The sequence below is a fragment of the Zingiber officinale genome, chromosome 1A (assembly GCF_018446385.1).
Source record: "Zingiber officinale cultivar Zhangliang chromosome 1A, Zo_v1.1, whole genome shotgun sequence".
Taxonomy (NCBI): Eukaryota; Viridiplantae; Streptophyta; class Magnoliopsida; order Zingiberales; family Zingiberaceae; genus Zingiber; species Zingiber officinale.
In genome coordinates, this window is record NC_055987.1 from 1,060,403 (window position 1) to 1,083,604 (window position 23,202).

At 38.4% G+C, this 23,202-nt stretch overlaps 2 protein-coding genes across 5 annotated transcripts; one reads left to right on the forward strand and one right to left on the reverse strand.

The window, feature by feature from the left end:
* Nucleotides 1-6,757: 6,757 nt before the first annotated feature.
* LOC122014911 (indole-3-acetaldehyde oxidase-like) lies at nt 6,758-19,932 on the forward strand. 4 transcript variants are annotated; one of them, XR_006120791.1, is made up of 10 exons: nt 6,758-7,053; nt 7,773-9,536; nt 14,440-14,699; nt 14,857-15,066; nt 15,945-16,163; nt 16,632-17,597; nt 18,456-18,548; nt 18,654-18,752; nt 18,841-19,325; nt 19,431-19,932. XR_006120791.1 is itself a non-coding variant. In XM_042571430.1 (10 exons), the coding sequence occupies exons 1-10, from the start codon at nt 6,921-6,923 to the stop codon at nt 19,658-19,660; spliced, it is 4,164 nt and encodes a 1,387-aa protein (XP_042427364.1). In that variant the 5' UTR covers nt 6,760-6,920; the 3' UTR covers nt 19,661-19,932. The 4 variants fall into 4 exon arrangements, 1 of the variants encoding a protein (XP_042427364.1); XR_006120793.1 differs by lacking the exon at nt 19,431-19,932 and having other exon boundaries at nt 18,841-19,050; nt 19,136-19,273; XR_006120792.1 differs by lacking the exon at nt 19,431-19,932 and having other exon boundaries at nt 18,841-19,038; nt 19,136-19,267.
* A 197-nt stretch (nt 19,933-20,129) lies between these two features.
* Nucleotides 20,130-20,938, reverse strand: LOC121998417. Its single transcript, XM_042553351.1, has one exon. It carries the CDS (start codon nt 20,764-20,766, stop codon nt 20,248-20,250), a length of 519 nt encoding a protein of 172 aa, XP_042409285.1. The 5' UTR covers nt 20,767-20,938; the 3' UTR covers nt 20,130-20,247.
* Nucleotides 20,939-23,202: the final 2,264 nt, after the last annotated feature.

A 23,202-nucleotide genomic window follows, 5' to 3' on the forward strand; every position in this document is an offset into this window, starting at 1 on the left:
CAAAAACTAATTTTCATGCATTATGAACCCAATTCATATTTCTATGCATGAAACTCAACTCAATTGTGCCAACCCACTATGTTAGAGACTTAAGTCCGTCTCCTAACCACTTGGCACATTTGATAACCCATCTACCATGGGTCCCAAAGGATCTTCCTAACCTTAGGAATCTTAACCTTAGTCACCTCCCTTGGTGATTCATCCACTATGGCTAGGCCACTTCGGTGCACCTCGGGTGACACTTAGCCTACAAAACTCACCTTCTTAACCTTAGACACATTGTCTTTGGTTAATTTCTTCTTGTCCTTAACCTTGGACATCCCATCCTTGCCATAATTATATGTCACCCTAGCATATTCCTTCTTATTGGCCTTAGATGACTCTCCCTTATCCTTGGTCACACCTCCCTTACCAATGTCATGTGCTACCTTAGCACTTGACCTCTTTTTGGTCTTGGAGGGACCTAATTTGACATTTTTAGGTTTTTGACTACCCAAATACATGTCAAGTCCTTTAGGTCCAATAATGAACCTCTCTAGGACTTTCTCCATTTCCTCAAGCTTTGCCTTCAAGACTTGATTTTCTAATTCTAGGGTTCTAACCCTAAAGTCAACATGTCCATCTTGGACATGCCTAGACCTACCCACCTTCCTAGGCATATGTCTCCCTTTCTTGGGATTAATGCTTAGGTTTTCACCCACTTTCCTTCCCTTAGGCAAAGTGGTTTGGGTCTTAATAGGTCTACCCTTAGTGTATGATTTCTTAGGGTTATCTACCGTGTTAACCCTATTTCTATCATTATACCTAAATCCATGATTATGCTTGGGTAAATAATCTACATTATTTCTAACAAGCATATAAGAATTAGAGCTTGGATCAAGCTTCAAAATAGGAATTACCTTCCCTTTTACCTTTGAAGCTCCCCCTTGACTTGTGCTCCTCTTCTTTTCCCATTTCTTCAAGTGCACCAATTTCTTGAGCTCTCCTCTCCTTGGGCACTTTGTGTGGTAGTGACCCCACTCACCACATGTAAAGCACCTAATGTGCTTCTTCTCCTTCTTCTTCCTACAACTCACATTAGTTTCTAAATTAACTTTAGTGAGTTTAGGGTTTACCTCCTTTACCTTCTTGAGCGAAGGACACCTACTCTTGTAGTGCCCCATCTTACCACACTCAAAGCATTTGATGTGGTCCTTTTTGCTCTTCTTGGTAGTTGAGGTGGAGGGTTGAGCTTCCAAGATCTCCTCTTCCTTGGATTGCTCTTCTTCCTCTTCACTTGAAGATGTGGATGGTTCCACTTCTTCCTCCCTTGAAGATGTGGATGATACATCCTCATCTTCCTTCTCCTCCTCGGATGTTGAGCTCGTGTCAACATTCGATTGGTCCTTCTCTTCTTGGACCAATGAGTCATTCTCCTTGGGTTCCTCCTCTTCTTGGATTTGTGTAGGACTCTCATGAAGCGCAATTACCTTTTTCCAAAGGTCACTTGCATTCTCGTATTCACCTACATTCAATATCGCATTAGGAGGTAATAAATTAATTAAAATTCTAGTTACCTCCTTGTCCGTCTCCGATTGCTCCCTTTGCTCCTTGGTCCAATATCGACGTCGGAGACGTTTTCCCTTCTTGTCAGTTGGAGTTTTAAACGGTTCCTCCAACGCAATCCATTGGTCCCAATTCATTTGGAACCACATCTCCATGCGCTTCCTCCAATAGTCGAAGTCCTCGCGCTCGTATGGAGGTGGGATTCGGATGTCCCATCCGAGAGGTCCCTCCGACTCCATCTTCTTCCTCTAGCCGCTCTCTTGGCGATTAGTCCAACAAGAGCTCACCTTGCTCTGATACCACTTGTTGGGACCTTGACGTCCGCTAGAGGGGGGGGGTGAATAGCGTCTCACCCAAAACTTTACTTCCTATAATGTTAGTGCACAGCGGAATACAAAAACAAACTAACAAATACGAAAGTTAACCTAAAACAAGAAGGAAGAAGACAACAAACCAAACACAAACTCTAACACAAGGCGTTTACGTGGTTCGGAGATAACTTGCTCCTACTCTACGGCGTGTCCGTAAGGTGGACGATCCCTCAATCCGTCGGTGGATTAGTCCCCGGCAAACTCCGGCTAGCTCAACCTCCTTGTGGGTGGAGAAACCTCACTACAACTCCAACCAAGACCTCTTGGCACACAAAGATCTCTTGAGCACTTTGGTGACTACTAATTAGGCTTTAACCAAGTCTAATTTCGTCACCTTGGCCGGCCATCCCAAGCTCCTTCTTATAGAGCTTGGAGCAAATCAGAAAGCTGATTTGCCCGTTACCAGTCGACTGGTCATTGCACCAGTCGACTGGTGCCAACGGCTATCTCAATGGCTCTCTGCTACAGTGCATCAGTCGACTGCTACAATCATCAGTCGACTGCTACAGTACTGCTACAGTGCCGCTACAGTAAACCCTAATTTTAGGATTTTGCCTCGAGTACATTCACTCAGCACTCGTTCTCTCCCGACCAACCTAGACCTAGCCTTCTAGCCTCCTCCATCAGTCTCGCGTCCCTCGGATGTCTCCCCATCCTTCACGTCTTGCCTTCTGGAGCTTCCTTCGGCCTTGTCCATATTGTCGGGTCTTCCTTTGCCAAGAGGCTCCTCACCTTCGGGGCTTCATCCATTGCCAAGTCACACTTGGACTTACGTTGCCAAGACTACATGCTTGGACTTACACCGCCAAGACTCATTCTTGGACTTTCCTCCTTTGCCAAGATCACACTTGGACTTTTCTTGTTGTACTTGTATCCTGCACACTCACAATGCATATCAAATACAACAATAAACCTAACTTAAACCTTTGCCCAAACATCAAAACCTAGGGCACCTAGATTGCTCTAACAGGTAATAGGGTTTACCTCGTATTGAAGGTCGGCAGAACAATATTCCTAAGACCAGTAGGGCAATATTCCTTAGGCCAAAAGGATAATATGCTTAGTAGGGCTAGTAGGATAATATTCTTCAAGCCGACAAAATAATATTTCAGCAATATTCCTCAAGTTAGCAGGGCAATATGCTTAGTAAGGCTGACAGGACAATATTCTTCAGGTCGACAGGATAATATACTTAGTAGGGCCAGCAGAATAATATTCCTTAAGTTGGCAGGACAATGTTCTTATTAAGATCGGCAGAGCAATATGCTTAGTAGGGCCAGCATGACAATGTTCTTAAAACTGACAAGGCAATCTACTTAACATCAGCTGGACAATATTCTTAATAAGATCAGTATGACAATATGCTTATTAAGATCGGTAGGGCCAATATGTGTAATAAAGCCAAACAGGCAATATGATTAAGTATGTGTATTGTTAGCAAACACTTGGTTATTCACACATGGTAAATCAGGAAAGTAAGCTCCCTTGAAGGTCTTTCCTCCCTTACGTGGCAATTAATAAGTGGATGATATGCATCACTAGCCAAGAAGGTATTCTCGAAGTCTCTTCATCTTATGTGGAAACCATAGATTGTTCTCACTATAATCAACTCATGGAACTGCATCTTCATGAACTAACTGCATCTTCATGAACTTGGGCAGGAAAGGGAGAGGAAGCGTGATAATTGACATTTGGACACTTTATTTTATTATCATAACTCGGTGTTTCTATCTTCTTATGTATCCAATTATATGTTTTTAATGTGTTTCATGAGATTGAATCTTTGTTAGTCTCCATTTCAATTCTTATACATTTTATGAAAATTTTAGATATTATTTGATTATATTGCATTTTATAAGAATTTTAGATCTGACGGTTCTTGGCAGATTTCCTTCGCATCTAGTCAACTTTCGAGTGGTGGCTTTGTAGGAAGTTGCGCTTCCACCGTGGTTGATTGTTTCTCCGACTAGCAGTGTCATCGCCCACTGAAGTCAAGAAGTTTCTGAGTGACAACGATTTCCTTCCTCAGTAGTTCTGTTTGTGACAGACATAATGCTTCTCATGTTTCATCGTGGATTGTGGTTGGATGGTTTAGTTTACTTTCATGTTTGATTGTTTTGTGTTCAGTTGGTAGCTTATTTTCTTGTTTGATTTTATGACTGTTATGATGCATCTTAGATTTGTTAGTTCATGTTATGTCTATTGGATGTCCCCTCGGGGTGGTGCGATGGTTAAGACATGGGGTATTGCCACATGAGGTCTTGGGATTGAAACTCGGTGTGACCGAGCATAATTTCCTCCATGTCTTGGCCATTTGCACTAATTGCTAGTAGCCATCCGTGATTTACCTTCTCCGTGTTGGCCTAGGGACGGGTTGGCGGGGGCTCTAGGGGCGAGCGAATCGCCTTTTGCCACATGTTATGTCTATTGGATGATTCTTATGTCGTATGGTGATAAAACTATATAAGTCTGTCTTCGATCGTTAGATAGGATTTTAGTTTTATTTCTCGTATGTTATTTCTGTCGATGATGTTATATGTAATGTAGAGTGACATTGTATTATAGGTTCATTATTGATGGTTATATGACTTTCAATTATTGCATTAAGTTAGAAACTCCAAAACAAACCCCTGGTTTGATTCATCTGAAAATAAATCTTCTGCCATTTGTTTCACGTGAGAGATGACCCGGACCTTCTACTATAATACCTTAATGTAGGTTAAGGGGATTTCAATTAATTAGAAATTATTAATTTGATCTGAGGAGTGAATGACATGGAAATTCCTTTTCTAGACTTTATATACACTTTAGACAATAATTATGAGATATGTTGGTTTTCCTTCTATGAAATGGTAATTATGAGGTATGTTGAATGATTTTAAAGAAATCTGCTTAAACTTTTATAATAAAAGAATCCTTTTTAGTGGAATGTGATTAGAGGACTTAATTGCTATTCATTTGAGCTTTTGATTAGTTAATAATCTATATTTTTTATTAATTTAGATATTTAATTCTTCTAATTGATTAATTTGGCAGATGATCGGTTCGGTCTAAAATTTTTCATTGACGATAAATTCAAGAAAGTAAGCATCATCTTGTTGTCTAATCCCCCACCTCTCAGATTTTTTATTAGTAATTAGGGGTTGTGTACATGCATTGCGTTACCAGGTGGGATAATGCAGGAAGAAATTTTAGAGAAGAAAAATTGTCTTATAAGAAATAGTTTTAATTTTTGAGTATTACCATTATTTTTTTTTTTAGTAGGACAAGACTCTAATATTTTTATAATTTTATGCACCTTAAGGGACATTTACAAAAGATTAAGGTGGGACATTCTTTTAATTTTTTAAGTGGAGCACGACTATAATATTTTTATAATTTTATACACCTTTAGGGGTATTTATAAAAAATTAAGGCGGGACAACTGTTTCACCAAAGTTATACTCAGACATAACTTGTATACATGCACTTCATATTAGTCTGGAGTTCGCTCTCAGCAATATAGTCATTCCTATCCTATCACGTCAATTCCGCAAGCCTCTTATGCATTCTCGTTCGATCACGACAGGGGAACAAGTCAAAATAGAAAAACTTACATTGGATTTAGGGATAACCAAGCTCGAAATGATGACTTCCACCATGTCAAGGTGACACTCTACCGCTGAATTATATCCCTTCCCGGTCCCATCGAGAAATAAAACTAACTAATCCTAAGGTAAAGAGTCAAGAAACTTAATGCCACTATTCCTTAACACCGACCTTCTTTTCGCACTATTACTATTATAGATAGTAAAATAATGAAAAAAATTGGATTCAATTGTCAATTGCTTCTATCAGAAATAGAATTGTCACCAAAGTTATACGTGGCTCCGTCCCTTATTATATGTGTAAAATAATACATGAACACATATGGATCAAGTTATACGTGACTCTGTCCCTGGTTGCATGTATAAAATAATATATGAACGCATATCGATAACGGACTCTCATTCCTAAAAAATTATTTAATATTTAATATCATATATTAAACTTGTAAGAATAAATATTACATTTAATCTTAATTAATAAGTGTGCGTCAGATCCATACAATAGTACAATACTAAGGTAACACTCAAAAATCCCAGCAGTAAGTTACTGTAACGGACTATCCCTTATAAAAAATTAATTTAATATCATACTTGATCTTAGCCAAAAATCTAAGAAAAATATGTTTTCTAACATTGTCAGTCCAAAATATTTATAGAAAATTCTCTGCTTGTAGTTCTAAAATATGAGATTAAAGAAAACTCTAGATTTTTAATTGATTAATGAGAAAAATTTTTAATAATATGTTACTGAGTCTCAAATTTTTAACATGTGAAAATTATTAATAAATTTTAGAATTATTTTTAATATGAATAGAAAAAATATATTAATATATTTTTTTTTTTTTTTGAGTTTAACAGAATTGGTCGGTCAATGGATGGATTCACAAATAAAATATATACGATAGTAAGATGTACTATGACAATAAAAAATATATATATTCGTCTCAGCGTCCTCATCAATATGTCCGACCAACACGCTAGTAAGATGTACCAGGTTTGAGGCGTCACTGCTTGAGAACAGTTAAAACGTCGTGGCCGTTATAAAAAATTAAATATAATAATAATAATAATAATTTGATATTATCCGATTGTCCCTTTGGCAGTTAAAGCGTCGTCTCCGCCGCCTTTTATCGTTACGCCATCTCAATCAAATTCAGTAAAAGTGAAATCGGTGATTGAGATGGCGGCGCCTCCCGAGCATAATTGAGATGGTATCTGAGTATAATTGTTAAATGGTGTAAGAGTCAGAATTTCGATAAGGTCGTGCGATCATATCCTTCCTTTACAGTTTTCTAATGGCGTGGGACAATCATAGGCCACCACGGATTTCACTTTTACTGTATTTGATTCAGATGGCGTGACGATAAAATGCGTCGGAGACGCAGGGCTCACGGCAGAGGAGGCGGTTGCGTTAAGCATGGCGGGGAGGTTGGTGTTGGCTGTGAACACAGAGAGGTTCGAGTTAGCCAAGGTCGATCCTTCCACCACCTTGCTCGAATTCTTGAGAACCCGCACTCGATTCACTGGACCCAAGCTCGGTTGCGGCGAGGGTTAGCGGCTATACTCTCTCTCTCTCTCATATTTTGTTGATTTCGAGTTGGAGATAGTCGCTTGGTTCGGAAAGGTTTTCCTTTTGGGCGGCTGGGTTGTTTCCTTGTCGAAAATTAGTGTTTTCTTGCTGCCGAACATGTTTGTATTACTTGTTCGCGTAATTAGGGTTCTTCTTTCTAGGAGGAAAGATGCAATTTTTTCTCTGAATTGAAAGTTTTATTAGTTTTAGAAGCTGAGGTCAAGTTTTTTTTTTATAATAAAAGATTCCTCATATATTCGCCATTATTCCACGAGGTATTGGGTTGAAACTCAGCGTGTCTGAGCATGCCTCCTCCTATGCCTTGCCATTTGCAGTAGCCACCCGTGATTTACCTACTCCTTCGTGTTGGCCTAGAGATTAGTTGGCGGTGCGCTAGGGCGAGCGAATCGCCTTTACCACGTGTATTCGCCATTATTCACCTGCAATTTTTTAGAAACGCCTGCCACTTAGTTCCTTGGAATCTCTATATGGTTTTCTTCATGTGTAATCAATAAACAGCTCTTGAAGCATTCTTCCAGATGGTGTGCAAGTGGTGGCGCTACATTTTATTCCACCAATATAATCCATCTTGATAAATGGATTAGCTTTTTCAGTTATTGGTTGTCTAGTCCTTCGCACAATAAACTCAGGCATGACATATCTTTTGTATTAACATAATCTGGTAATTTAATTGTGCAGGTGGATGTGGGGCTTGTGTTGTTCTTCTTTCTAAATATGATCCAGTTAGTGATCAAGTGAAAGAATTCAGTGTTAGTTCTTGTCTTACACTACTTTGCAGTATAAATTTTTGCTCTGTTACCACTACTGAAGGACTTGGAAATACCAAAGATGGCTACCATTCAATTCATAAGAGGTTCTCAGGGTTTCATGCAACTCAGTGTGGCTTCTGCACTCCTGGTATGTGTATGTCACTCTTCTCTGCCCTTACAAATGCAGATAAGACTGATGGGCCTGAACCTCCCATCGGGTTCTCGAAGATCACCAAATTTGAGGCTCAAAAGTCTATTTCTGGTAACCTTTGTCGATGCACTGGCTATAGACCCATTGCAGATGTCTGCAAGAGTTTTGCAGCTGATGTTGATTTGGAAGATTTGGGTCTGAATACATTTTGGAAGAAGCCAGAGGATGCAAATGTTGACAGACTGCCTCCTCACAACCAAGGCCAAATTTGCACTTTTCCTGAATTTCTGAAATCTGAGATCAATTCATCTATGGGTGCCTTAGACAGTTCCCAAGATAGTGGCTTGCCAGAGTGCCAGTGGTATCGGCCTTCTGGCCTTGAACAACTCTACAAACTTTTGAATTCCGATGAATTCGCTGAAAATCAAGTCAAATTGGTTATGGGTAACACAGGATCTGGCGTTTACAAGGAAAATGACTTGTATGATAAGTACATTGATCTCACAGGTATACCAGAACTCTCAGTCGTCAAAAGGGATAGCAAAGGGATTACACTTGGAGCTGCTGTGACAATTTCCAGGGCTATTGAAGTGCTGAAAGAAAAGGATAATACAGTACTCCATTCGGGTGGAAAATTAATCTTTTGTAAAATTGCTGATCATATGGATAAGGTCGCTTCTCCCTTCATCAGAAATATGGCTAGCTTGGGTGGAAATCTGATTATGGCACAAAGAAATCAGTTTGCCTCAGATATTGCTACAATACTTCTTGCTGTTGGATCAATTGTTTGTTTTCAGACCTCTTCAGGGAGGTTAATTATTTCACTTGAAGAATTTCTTAAGTTGCCTCCATGTGATGACAGAACCATACTCATAAGCATACATATTCCTTATTGGAGTTCGGAAATAGATTCTTCCTCTGCAACTAGCAATGCCATGGTTTCTGTTCCTAAAAGTGATTCCAGTATTCTGTTTGAAACATACCGAGCAGCTCCGCGCCCACTTGGGAATGCTATTTCTTATCTGAATTCTGCTTTCTTGGTTCATGTTATTTCTGATAAGATCTCTGGGGATCTTATTTTACTAAATCTACACTTGGCTTTTGGGGCTTATGGTAGCGAACATGCCATCAGAGCAAGGAAAGTTGAGGAGTTCTTGACGGGCAAAATTCTCACAGCCTCAATTTTACTTGGAGCCATTCATTTACTGAAAGAGACCATCATACCAAAAGTAGGCACTCGTCATTCAAGATACAGAGCAAGTTTGGCCATTACTTTTCTATTCAATTTTTTTCAACCATTTGCTAAAGAATTGGTTGTGGCTGAGAAGATTAACCATGTGGATGTATCTAGTGTTGCTACTCATTATCCAAATGACAAAACCAATGGGTCTGAGGACATAATGGAACCAAGGACATCAAAATTTGAACAACTTTGCAATCCTAGCATCATCTTGTCTTCAAAGCAGTTAGTTGAGTTTAGCACAGATTACGATCCTATCGGCGCGCCTATCAAGAAAGTCGGAGCTGAAATTCAAGCCTCGGGTAAATGTTTTGGAGTTAACTCTTTTTTTTTAAGAGTTTTTTTTTGGTGAAGAATACTCTTTTTTTTTCGTAATCTTATCTAATTCTTAGATATGATATTGTATCTACAAGTGTTCACATGATATGATGACACATCTGTTCATTCTCTCTTAGATTTCATCATTACATCAACTCATGATATTTAAAATTTTAATACTTTCAGTTTATTGTGCGTCTCATAATAATATTACAAAAATGGTTATGGTTAAGTTGCCAACTCACATAGTTCTTCAAACCAGCAAAATCAACTTTGTGTTTTCATTATGGAACTGAGATTGGATCACACCTCTAATGAATATTGGAAAACTGTGTGCTCAATTTTACCGTAATCTAATCTCTGTCCAAGGGAATTGTTATGATTGTTTTGGTATCTAGGCCATTTCTATCTACCGGCATTTTTTGTACTTGTATCCATTTATTATACCTAGTTGTAGATCCACTATGATAATATTTGAAAGAATATCTAAAATGATACTATAAGGATATTAAACATTAGACTACTTAGCGATCTTTTGATTTGGGACTGAATTGAGATTTTTCTTTTGCATGTGCGCACGCACACACAAAAAGTTAGAAATACAGAGAAACCTTTTCTTCTTATTTTAAGTTTCTAAATAAAGAAATTCTCATAGAAAGTAACTTCAATTCTATTTGTTGGTGCAGCGGGGCCGACAAGAGGGGGTGAATTGCCCATATAAAAAAAATAAACCCCTTCTCATTCTTTTGATTTGATCAACATCACAATAATAATAAATAGAATAATAAAAATGAACAAAAATTAAGAGGACAATCTATTTATTTGGTTACAACCTAGGTGGTTGTTAATCCGCATTGAAGAAAGCTCCACTAGAAAAACTCCTTTGTTGAATGCGGAGTACATGTTTATAGATCATTGAATGACTAGGAAGTGAATACAAGACTTGTAGTTTAGTTGTACTTTCTTTCCTAGGTCCAGGGGTCTTTTTATAGCCCTTGGAAAATCTTATCCGAGGCTAGAAGGTGCCTTCAATTCGGTGAAAGGTGTCTCCAGTGTGACAAGTTCTATCCATGCAAAGATAAACTTTATCTTCGCTAACGATTAATTGGAAGGCGCCTTCAATAGGTTGGAAGATGCCTTCGTACTATTAATCGAAAGCACCTTCAAAGGCTGAGAGGCGCCTTCAAAAGTTGGGAGGCGCCTTCGTACTATTCATCAAAGGCGCATTCCATTCATGGAAGGCGCCTTCCACACGGTAGATCAGCTCCTTTGCTGATCTCTTCGTGTAGGTGATTCTCCGACTAACCAGAGTTGAGCTCACCCGAACCCAACTCCTACCTTCTCCTCGAGCAGCCTTCCTCCATGGCTTCTCGTCCCTTGAACCGCAGCGCGTGTCTTTCTTGTCCGTCGGTGTATTCTTTCGCAGCATCTCGTATTTCGAATGCACCGAGTCCGTCGACTCCCTTCCCGTACCATCCTTCTCGCTAACTGCGTCTTCCGCTCGACTTCTTGTGTTCCTAAGCTCCTGCACACTTAGACACAAGGATCAAACACAACAGGACTTAACTGAACTTGGTTGACCACATCAAAACTACCTTCGGTTCTAACAATCTCCCCTTTTTGATATGCATCAACCCAAGTTCAAGTTAGTGTTATAAATGCAATGAAATAGTAAAACAATGAATTTAAACAAGTTAATTGCAAAATCAAAATAAATACAAGGATAAAAATCCCAACTCCCCCTTAATCCCCCTTAACTTTTACTTATATCTCCCCCTTTGATCACATCAAAAAAAAAATTGGGAAAAAATTTGAAAACATAAAGTAAACTGTTAGAAAAATTTGAAAAACTTTTCTAGGGGTACATTACAAAAGATTACCAGTAAGCTAATATTTTTCAGAACCAATTTAAAAAAAAAATGCTATTTTTAGTAATTAATCTCCCATTTTGACACAAATAATATAAAAGTTACTTTTATATTTTGAAAAATCTTGAAAATATTTTTTGAATCTACATAAACGAGTTAGAGCAGTAAAAAAAATGTATTTTCTAGTTTGAGACAATTTAGAAAATTAGAGTTTTAATTTAAAAAGAATTTTGGAACCTAATATAGGTTCCTGCCTACTGGATTCACTAAAAATTTGGGAGGTACATAATTTTTATAGATTTTCCTAATTTGTCCTTGGTGATTCCTTATGTACCAATTAATTCTACCATTATTTTTTAATGCTGATTTTCGAAAGATATTTGAATTCAAATATGTATTGTCATTTTTTAGTTTTTCTATTTGTGCTTTCAATTTTTCATTTTCTATTTTTAGATTATCAAACATATCTAAGGGACATAACTTTGCTAAGTTTAATTTTAAGTTTTTAACCTAGCATTATCTTTTTCTAATTGAACTAAGTTCTTTAAAAGTATTTTAATAAATTGGAAAGACTGATTGGGAGAAGGTGCATGTACTACACTTACCTCGTGTTCTGATGCTCCCATTTCATCACAGCTTTCCTCTGATGATCCTTCCCCTTTATCGATGCTCATTTATGAGCTACTTTCATCTTCTCCTTGGTGGTCTGTCATTAGGGCTAGGCTGGCATAATGCTTTGATCTCAGACTTGGAAGACGACAATTCATCCCATGTGGCCTTCAGATTATTGTGCTTTGATCTTGTTGGTCTTTTGCCCTTGTCCTTCTCCTTTTTCTTCAGTTCAGGGCAGTCATCCTTGATGTGTCCTTCTTCTTGGCAGTTGTAGCACCGAACTTTCCTTTTGCTTCGAAAGTGCTTTTTTGCCAATGACTTATTGAATTTATTAGATTTAATAAATTTACTAAATTTTCTTACCATTAGGGCTGCTTTGTCTTCATCAATTTACGCTTTGGAGTCTAGGCTCCTTTAGATTCGTGAAGTTCGAAAGTGGAAAATAAACTTTCTAGCGTGCTTACCTCAGATTTTTAGAAATATAATAGGAGTCGATAATTGAAGACCATTCAAGTGTCCTTGGAAAAACATTTAATGCATACCTTAGGGAATCTCGGTTTGTTACCTTTTCTCTAAGATTCATGAATCCAGTGATCAGCTCCTTCAGTTTAGCGTGCAGTTGCGCTACTGATTCTCCTTCTTTCAGCCGAAGGTTGATCAGTTGGCTCCAGAGCAAATCCCGTTTTGCGAGCTTGGCTTCAGACGTACTTTCGTGTAGCTCCAGGAACTTCTCCCAAAGTTCTTTTGCTGATTCGTAGGTGTCGATTCTGCTGACTTCTTGCAGAGGCAACACACTCAACAGATGGAATTCGTCTCGTGCATTTGCTACGAAGTTTGCTTGCTCCTTCTTGGTCCACATATACTCTTTTTTTTTTCTACTTGTTGATCTTTGGGGGTTACAAAATCATATTTAATTATCAAAAGGATTTCAAAATCTGTTTTAAAAAAATGCCTCTATGTGTTTCTTACATAACACGAATTCTCTCTCGAACTTCAGCGGGTAGATGTTCGGTCCGGCCATCATCTCGATGCTTCAGTCAGCGGTTAGTCCTTCTGTGGTGTTCTGGCTGACTCTAATACCACTTGTTGGCGTAGCGAGAGCAACAAGAGGGGGTGAATTGCCTATATAAAAAAATAAACCCTTCTCGTTCTTTTGATTTGATCAGCAACATAATAATAATAAACAGAATAATAAAACTGAACAAAAAGTAAGAGGACAATCTATTTACTTGGTTACAACCTAGGTGGTTGTTAATCCAAGGCGTTGAAGAAAGTTCCACTAGAAAAACTCCTTTGTTGAAGGCGGAGTAGCCTTTTACAGACGTTTACAGCTCACTGAATGACTAGGAAGTAAATACAAGACTTGCAGTTCAGTTGTACTTTCTTTCCTAGGTTCAGGGGTCTTTTTATGGCCTCGGAATATCTTATCTAAGGCTAGAAGGTACCTGCAATAGGGCGGAAGGCGTCTCCAGCATAGCAAGTTCTATCCGTGCGAAGATAAACTTTATCTTCGCTAATGGTCACTTGGAAGGCGCCTTCGTACTGTTCATCGAAGGCGCCTTCAAAGGCTGGGAGGCGCCTTCATACTATTCATTGAAAGCACCTTCCAGCCATGGAAGGCGCCTTCCACACGGTAAATCAGCTCCTTTGTTGATTTCTTCGCGTAGGTGATTCTCTGGCTAACCGTAGTTGAGCTCACCCGAACCCAACTTCGACCTTCTCCCTTCCTTCCCGGCTTCTCGTCGCTTAGACTGTCGTGCGCATCCTTCTCGTCCGTCGATGTACTCTTCCGCAGCAACTCGTACTTTGGATGTACCGAGCTTGTCGACTCCTTTCCCGTGCCATGCTTCTCGCTAGCTGCATCTTCCGCTCGACTTCTTGTGTTCCTAAGCTCCTGCACACTTAGACACAAGGATCAAATACAACAGAACCTAACTGAATTTGGTTGACCACATCAAAACTACCCTGGGGTTCTAACACTATTTTCGTATGATTTATTACATAAAGGAGAATTTTTTATGAGTTATTCTCCAAGTATACATACATTTATATATCTAATTATTTTATATATAGAAATTAAGATGCTTCTTTTCATATGGTTTTTTGTGTTATTGATTTTCTCCTTGTTGCATGATGTGACTGTTCTTTCAATCATTGTCTTTCTTTCGTGTGGGGATTTATTGATTTCTAAGGCTTCACATTTTGATTTGATGGAAATAATAGAAATATTATATTTTCTTTCTGAATTTGTAGGCTTGGAAGAACTTTTAACAATTTTTTGTGTAGTTAACAATGGATTGCTAAATTACACACCATTACCATTTTACAAATGTTATATCTGTTTGGCAAGGTCATAGTTTATGTAGTTGCCACTATTTGGTTTTACTAAATCTTCTTACCGAACCAGGTGAAGCAATATATGTTGATGATATTCCTTCTCCTAAAGATTGCCTTTATGGAGCATTTGTGTACAGCACACGTCCTTTGGCTCATATAGAGGGCATTACATTCAAATCTACGCAGGCATCACCTAAAGTCATTGCTTATATCGGTGCTAGTGACATCCCACCACGTGGGGAAAACATTGGATGTAGATTTGTTTTTGGAGCTGAACCACTATTTGCTGATTCTTTGACTGAATATGTTGGTCAATGTCTTGGTGTTGTGGTATGTCCATTCTCCTCTGACTAATTTTATTGCTATCTGTTTTAGTGGAGTATTTCACAATTTAGTAGAGTTAATTGTCGTCCAATAAAAATATACATTCTAAAAAGCAGTACAAAGAACGCCACATGAGCTACATCTATTTATTTGATTACTTTAGGTAGCAGAAACACAGAGATATGCCAACATGGCTGCTAAACAAGCAAACGTGCAGTATTCCAATGAGGACTTGGAACCTCCAATCCTATCCATCGAAGATGCTATCGCAAGATCAAGTTTCTTTGATGTGCCTCCCGCAATGTATCCTAAGCGGATCGGTGATCTAGCCAAAGGAATGGATGAAGCTGATCACAAGATTCTCTCAGCTGAGGTAATTTCATGTACTTTTTCTCACAGCTTAACCAAGACAAATGGTAGCAACTTCCTCATTTTCTGCTTGGCTAGTGTTTTCACTGGCTATTTTATATTCTTGGCATTTCTAGCTTTGTTTGCTATTAGATTCTTTTACATTCTTTTTTGTATTTCCTTAATATCTCCGATGTTGTTTATGAATCCACCATTCTTCATGCCCTAGTGACAGAGTACATGACTATTTGATGTCTATTGGTTATTTAGCATATGCCTCCAGAGGGGTCTGCTTGCCACGTGCATATAAATGGGGAGAAATAAGATGCACATGAGAAATTTTATATCCACATGCTTATCTCCTTAGATCCTGGCAATATTATTTAAAGACAAACAATCTACCATAGTAAATGACAAAAAAAAGACCAACCATAATTTCTGAAGGTAACTCTCTGCTAGATCATTTATTCTTTAGAAATTTCAATTTTGCGGTAATGAACTTGAACAGATAAAAATTCCTGTTGTAGTTAATCAATAATTGGTACATCAATGTGCAGAAGAGCATAAATATTTAGTGAAAATGGCATTTGGTAGTGGTGCCACAACCACAATTATATTTCTGTAATTTCTGACATTAGCTGTATTTGCTTGTAATATAAAAAGCTTCTAAGATGATGGCCACCTAGAAATAAAAGTGAAAATTCTGAAGTTAAATGATTGGAATAGCTATGTAGGTGCCACCTGGCATTTTTTTAATACTAGTGTCTAGTAACTCTCTGCACTGGAAGTAGCATTCTGCTCCTTTCAGTATGATTTTGATTTAGCTATCCCAAGAAACAACGTCAGTAATTTTCCTGTGTTCTATTACGTTTCTAATTAACTGTTTGTGATGGCTGTCTACAGATTAAACTCGGTTCCCAATATTACTTTTACATGGAAACACAAACAGCTCTTGCCATTCCAGATGAAGATAACTGCATTGTGGTTTATAGTTCAACTCAATTTCCCGAGCATACCCAGGGTGTGATTGCAAAATGCCTTGGAGTACCGGAGCATAATGTTCGTGTAATTACAAGAAGAGTTGGAGGAGGTTTTGGTGGGAAAGCTCTACGATCCATGGTGGTGAGCTTCAAAATTTTCAAAAAAAAGGGAAAATTCTATTTGAAGTATTTCATATGGATGTGATCCAATATTAGAACTATTTTGTCTTCATTTTTACTGGAGAAACGATAATAAGCAATAATACACAGTGAAGTAGACTTTGGATAACATATATGCTAGCATTGCCCTAGGTGAAGCATGATTTTATTTTCTCCTCTTTGTATCTATTTGTTTTAACTACCATGTATTGTCAGAACAACATGTCTTGCCAGTATTACTCACATGGAATGAGATTTAGATCTAATTACTCATGTTTGAATTTTATTAGCCATTCCCCTATAAATGGTTTATACTGACCTGCTAAGTTAAGCTGAAATATGTTTAATCTTCTTTCATATAATGTAACTTCTGGAATTTGGTAAACTTTATTTTTGACAGCAGTTTAGTTAATGCTGTGTTAGGCTCTCTAAAATATGTTGTGATATATAGATAGCAGCCGCATGTGCTCTTGCAGCATTTACATTGCATCGTCCAGTTAGGATGTACCTTGATCGCAAAACAGATATGATAATGATAGGAGGACGACACCCTATGAAAATAAACTATTCTGTGGGTTTCAAGTCTGATGGGAAGATTACAGCCTTGCACATGGATTTATTTATTAATGCAGGCATAACAATCGATCTTAGTCCACTTATTCCATCTGCTGTTATAACAGCTTTGGAAAAGTACAATTGGGGTGCTCTCTCTTTCAATATCAAGTTATGCAAAACGAATCTTACAAGTAAATCAGCCATGCGAGCTCCAGGAGATGTACAGGGATCTTATATTGCTGAAGCTATTATTGAACATGTAGCAGCTTTCCTATCCATGGATACTGATTCTGTCAGAAAGAAAAATCTGCACACCTACGAAAGCCTTAGGTCATTTTATGGACCCAGCAGTGGTGATGCTTCAGAATATACTCTACCTGGTATAGTAGATGAATTGGCTTCAACAGCCAGCTATCTGCAACGCCTTGGAATGGTCCAATATTTCAATACTTGCAATAAGTGGAAAAAACGAGGAATATCCTGGGTACCTATTATATACCATGTTGAACCAAAGTCGACGCCAGGGAAAGTGTCTATTCTAAATGATGGCTCAGTAGTTATTGAAGTTGGAGGTGTTGAAATAGGCCAGGGGCTGTGGACAAAGGTAAAGCAAATGGTAGCATTTGTTCTTGGACAGCTTTGGGAGGGTGTAAGTTTAAATCTTTTGGATAGGTTGAGGATCATCCAAGTGGATAGTTTGAGTTTGATTCAGGCAAGTTTTACTGGTGGAAGCACCAAATCTGAATCAAGTTGTGAAGCAGTTCGTCTTGCTAGCAGTATTCTAGTCAGCAGATTGAAGCCACTCAAGCAAAGTTTAGAAGAACAAATGGGTTCAATCTCATGGGAGACCCTAATTTCCCAGGTGTGCATTTACATCTCGAAGTAGATTGACTATTAGTTAAGCATTGTTGTAGCTCATTTCTGTAATTCATCTCTGGCACTCTCATTACTGCATGGGGATCAAATGTTCATTTCGATATCACTTATAATACATTTAGTAGTTAATTGAATACTAGAGTTGAATAATAGAAAATTACAACAACACCTCTTCTATTTATGGGAAATGCTTTCATATCTGCCACAAAATAATATCACGTTTAAAAACTTTAAATTGTCATACATCTTTATCTTTACTCTAAGGCCAGTAAGATCAGTCAGTTACTATCATGTAGATAAAATAAAAATAAATTATATGGTAATTTTTGGATGCCTAAATGCCCTTTTTGTGAAAGATTAGTTGTTCTTAAAACATTGGCAAGAATATTACTGTCAATTGAAGTTTTTCGCTCACAATCAACAAGCAAACACTAACTGTGATATATGTTTATCTTCCATATTTTCTGCTTAGAGTATCATCTGTCTTAACCCACTTTTTAATGCTATTGTTAATGAAAATGATGAAACAATTTGGAAACCTACAATGCATTTGTTTTTCATGAAATTTATCCGACATTTATGTGCATAAATGCTAATGCCAAGTGAGATTTGTGTCGGGTCTTGGTTAATCTATATTATCTCTAGTAGCATAGAAGTTCTAAAAGTTTTAGGTATATACATACTAAACTCAAATTATAGTGAAAAAATGAAAACCAATGTTTTGAAGGAATATGCACTTTCCAATTATTTTACCTACATTTTCCCCCCTTTTGCTACTTTGACAGTATGCGCCTACTTTAGAGTTCATCCTAATTATTTACATTCCATTATGAATTGTGCACAGGCAACTATGCAAGCAGTGAACTTGTCAGCAAGCGCTTATTGGGTCCCTGAGGATAAATTAGACTATCTGAACTATGGAGCTGCTATAAGTGAGGTAGCTTCATATTTCATTGCTCGTAACATTGTGTTGTTGCAAGACCTTGCTTTAATGAAGTTTATTTTGCATTCTTCTTAAATTGTGATTTGGTGCACAATGTAGGTGGAGGTTGATATTCTTACAGGAGCTACTACCATCTTAAGGACAGATCTTACTTATGACTGCGGGCAGAGCTTGAATCCTGCTGTGGATCTAGGACAGGTCTGGTGGATGTTTCCATTGAATCTCCTCCTTCATCTGTCCTTTTTTATTTTGATCGTGATAACGGCTAAATGTCTCTCTTGATAAGGAGCCATGTGGGATGCTTGCCACATGAGGTCGCGGGGTCGAAACTCGGGGTAGTCGGGGCGTAAATCCCAGGTCCCTGTGCAATTCACCCCACCTATCACATGCTCGCTCAGGATGCTATGATTTACCTCCCTTGTGATGGCCTTGGGTCGGGTGCGGCGGGGGCGCTGGGGGCGAGCGATTTCACCTTTTGCCACATGTGGATCTCATTGTGCAAATTTTATGACTGCAATATGCCATTGTGAACTCAATAGTTCTTTTACTACAAATTAATCTCGCTATCTCTTTTTCGACAGATTGAAGGCGCCTTTGTTCAAGGAATTGGGTTCTTTTTGTACGAGGAACATGTGGAAAACTCAGATGGCTTGGTAGTTTCAGACGGTACGTGGACATATAAGATCCCTACTGTCGACACCATCCCGAAGCAATTCAACGTCAAACTAATGAAAAGTGGACATCACGAGAAGCGTCTACTTTCCTCAAAGGGTATGATCACCAATTTTGCTCACAGTTATTTCTCTACTATGTGAACTAACTCTACTTTGAAACCTTTAATCCATAAAGTAGCTGATAAGCCTCTTGCATGCGCAGCTTCCGGAGAACCACCACTGCTTCTAGCTTCTTCAGTTCACTGTGCGGTTCGAGAAGCGATAAGAGCTGCTCGGGCTGAGTTCTCTTCCAACGACGATAACCATTCCGCATCGACATTCCAACTCGACGTTCCGGCAACCATGCCAGTAGTGAAAGAGCTGTGTGGCCTAAACACGGTGGAGAAGTACTTGGAGACTTTGGCGTCTTCTCAAGGGAAAGTGGAAGCCTAACAAGCTTGACTTGGTATGTACAGAAGCAAGATCAGATACAATATAGTGATTTCCAGGCATCCTTTATTCACTCGAACAAATAGTTATATATCTAGTGAGTGATTCCAAATCATGTTATGTTGATCTTCTCTCTCCTCGTATATTTGTTTTGTTGAAGGGGAGTCTTAGTGCAACGGTAAAGTTGTTGTCTATGTGATAAAAAATTTACGGATTTGAATTTTGAAAATAACTTCTTGTAAAAAGTAAAATAAAACTGCGTACAATAGTTCATTCTCTGGATCCCGTATGATGAGAGTTTCGTGTTTGTATATTTGCTTTGTCGTCTGATGTTGATCCATAAGAAGTGCCATGCTAGAAAGTCTCTTCTTTGTTTATGCGTCGAACAGGAAGGAGTCATTATTAGAGTTACTTTGTTGTCTTTTGAAAACTATCGATATAGAAGACTTCTTATTGCTATTCCAAAACCACAATATAAAATCATTCAATTTAAACATTTAATTACATGCAAATTAAAATAAAACCTGCAGCAGATTCACCAGCTATCCAAGGGAATTAATTAATAGGATAATTAATCTTTGATCATACGATCAACGCTGCCCTCCCGATCTCTCCGGCCGCCGGTCCAAAGCATCGAGGTAAGCCGAACCGCTCCCCAGCCCCGGTTCACGGCGAGGGCTCTGGTCCAAGTACCCGCCGCCAAGCAACCAACTCTGCGGCGCCGCCATCGGCTCGTCCTTCCTTGCCGCGTATGTTGATGGCGGACTCAAGTCGTGGAAGAACAGCGTCGAAAGCTGAGACGACGGCGAATCTCGCGCCGGCGTCGGAGGCCGCCGGATCAGCGCCCGCGCTTTGACCCTCACCGGCACCACCTGGCGGTTGACGCTGACGCTGGGGGACGAGCACTCCTCGCCGGCGGCGGCGCTGGGGCCGGTGAGGCGCTGCACCAGGGTCATGAACTCGCTGGCCTTCACGTGGATGACCTCCGGCGAGACCATGTAGATGACGACCGGCTTCCGCTTATTGTTCCGGCGGATCCCGTGCGAGTCGTCGACAACAGCCGGCGATTCGCGAGGTTCGGCAGCAGCAGCCTTGGGAGGAGGCGTCATGGGCGTTTGGAGATCTGACGAAGGCGAAAATGGCAGTTGGACGGGCGGTTTATCAATACCATACTTGTACTTCCAAAAGGAAAGAAGGAGACAAAAGTAGGCTGTGAAGTCAACGCAGCGCCCGCCATTTGGAGGGCGGCGACCATGGCATTACTCTGGCCGAAGAAGCAACCGGCGGCAATTGACACCAAATTGCGTTGAGAAGGACGGGAAGAATAATAAATGGGAGCTGGTTGAGCAGCAGAGGTTTTGGTGATGGAAGACGCTCGACTTGATTGGTGCTTCCTGTGTACAAGTCAACCTAACACGTGCATTTCTCGCGATGGAAGTTTGATCGAGTCAAGTGGCAAAAAGTGGTATAAGGCGATTGGTTTGCCAGTTGTATTCGTCATTTACACGGAGAAAGTAAGATGGCGTTTTATTTTCTGTTATAAATCAGATGACAATGAGTATCATAGTATTATAAAATAAAAATAAATATAAATTTAGATATTATTTTTAAAAATAATATTTAGTTAGTTAAATATTTTTAATCGGAATGAACTTAAATTTTTGAAGAGAGGAAAAATGTAATGAGATAAAATGAGGAGAGAGAGCGTGATAGGAGAGGAAGAGAAAAAGTATGATGAGAGAGAAGTGTGTTGAGAGAAAGAGTGATGAGAAAAAATGAAGAGAGAGAAAGTGTGATAAGAGAAAATGAGATATTGAGAAAAGAAAGTATGATGAGAAAATGTGATGAGAGAGTAAGTGTGATGGGAAAAAATGAAGAGAGGGAAAGTGTGATGAAAGAAAATGAGGAGAGAGTGTGTGATGGAAGAGAATGAAGAGAGAGAAAGTGTGATGAGAGAAAATATGGAGAGAGAGTATGGTCAGAGAGATTGAGGAGAGAGAAAGTATGATGAAAAATGAGGAGAGAATGAAGAGAGAGAAAATAATGAGAGAAAGTGTGTGTGATGAAAGAGAATACAGAGAGAAAATTGTAAAGAATGTGTGGAACCGCCACATCATGAGAGAGAATGAGGAGAGAGAGTGTGATGAAATAAAATAAAGAGAGAGAAAATGTGATGAGATAAAATATGGAGAGAAAGTATGGTAAGAGAGATTGAAGAGAAAGAAAGTATGATGAAAAAATGAAGATGAGAATGAAGAGAGAGAAAATAATGAGAGAAAGTGTGTGTGATGAAAGAAAATACAGAGGGAAAATTGTAGAGAATGTGTGATGAGAGATAATGAGGAGAGAGTGTGTGATGAAAGAAATGAAAAGAGAGAAAGTGTGATGAGATAAAATATGGAGAGAGAGTATGGTAAGAGAGATTGAAGAGAGAGAAAGTATGCTGAAAAAATGAGGAGAGAATGAAGAGAGAGAAAATAATGAGAGAAAGTGTGTGTGATGAAAGAGAATACAGAGAGAAAATTATAAAGAATGTGTGGTGAGAGATAAAGAGAAGAGAGTGTGTGATGAAAGAAAATGAAGAGAGAGAAAGTGTGAGTGAGATAAAATATGGAGAGAGAGTATGGTAAGAGAGATTGAGGAGAGAGAAAGTGTGATGAAAAGATGAGGAGCGAGTGAAGAGAGAAAATAATGAGAGAAAGTGTGTCTGATGAAAAAGAATACAGAGAGAAAATTATAGAAAAATGTATGATGAGAAAGAATGAGGAAAGAGAAAATATGTTTTGAGAGAAAATGTGATGATAGAATGAGGAGAGAGAAAGTATGATGAGAGAGAACAAGGAGAGAAAGTGAAATTAAAGAAAAATTGAACAAATATGGTATTTTTGTCCAAAACTTAATTTTTATTCTCATTCCATCAAAACCCAAGGGAGGGGGGGTGAGTTTCATCTATACAATTGAGTTTCATTTCAAAATCTTGATTCCATTTCCATCAACCAAACACAAAGTTTAGGAATGAATTTATTCCCTCATTCCCAAACCTCTAAACCAAACGTCACCTAAATTATGGATGACACCTATCACTCCTAGCTACGATTAATTAGTTTTTTTAAGGTAAATTTGTATACAATCCCTATTGACGAATATGAATTTGCATGTAGTCTTTATTGAAATAAATCTTTGTTTCCACTCCTTAGTCAAATATACTTATCTAATTGCCCATGATATTTTAAATATAAAATGTCTAAAAATGAGTATAATTTCTCTTAAATTCAGTATATTAAACTAGAATTTAATATATTTTCTATCAAATTGAGCATGATTCTTTTTTCACCTCAATTGAATAAAAAATATACTAGATTTTTTTTTTTAAATGACACTCAATTGGATGAAAAATATACTAGATTTTTTTAAAATGGTGCTGAATTTAAGAGGAATTATATTAAGTAGGAAAAAAAAATTCTACTCAATTTAATAGAAAATATACTCGATTTTAGTTTAAAGTGCATAATGTAATAGGAATTATACTCATTTTTAGATTATTT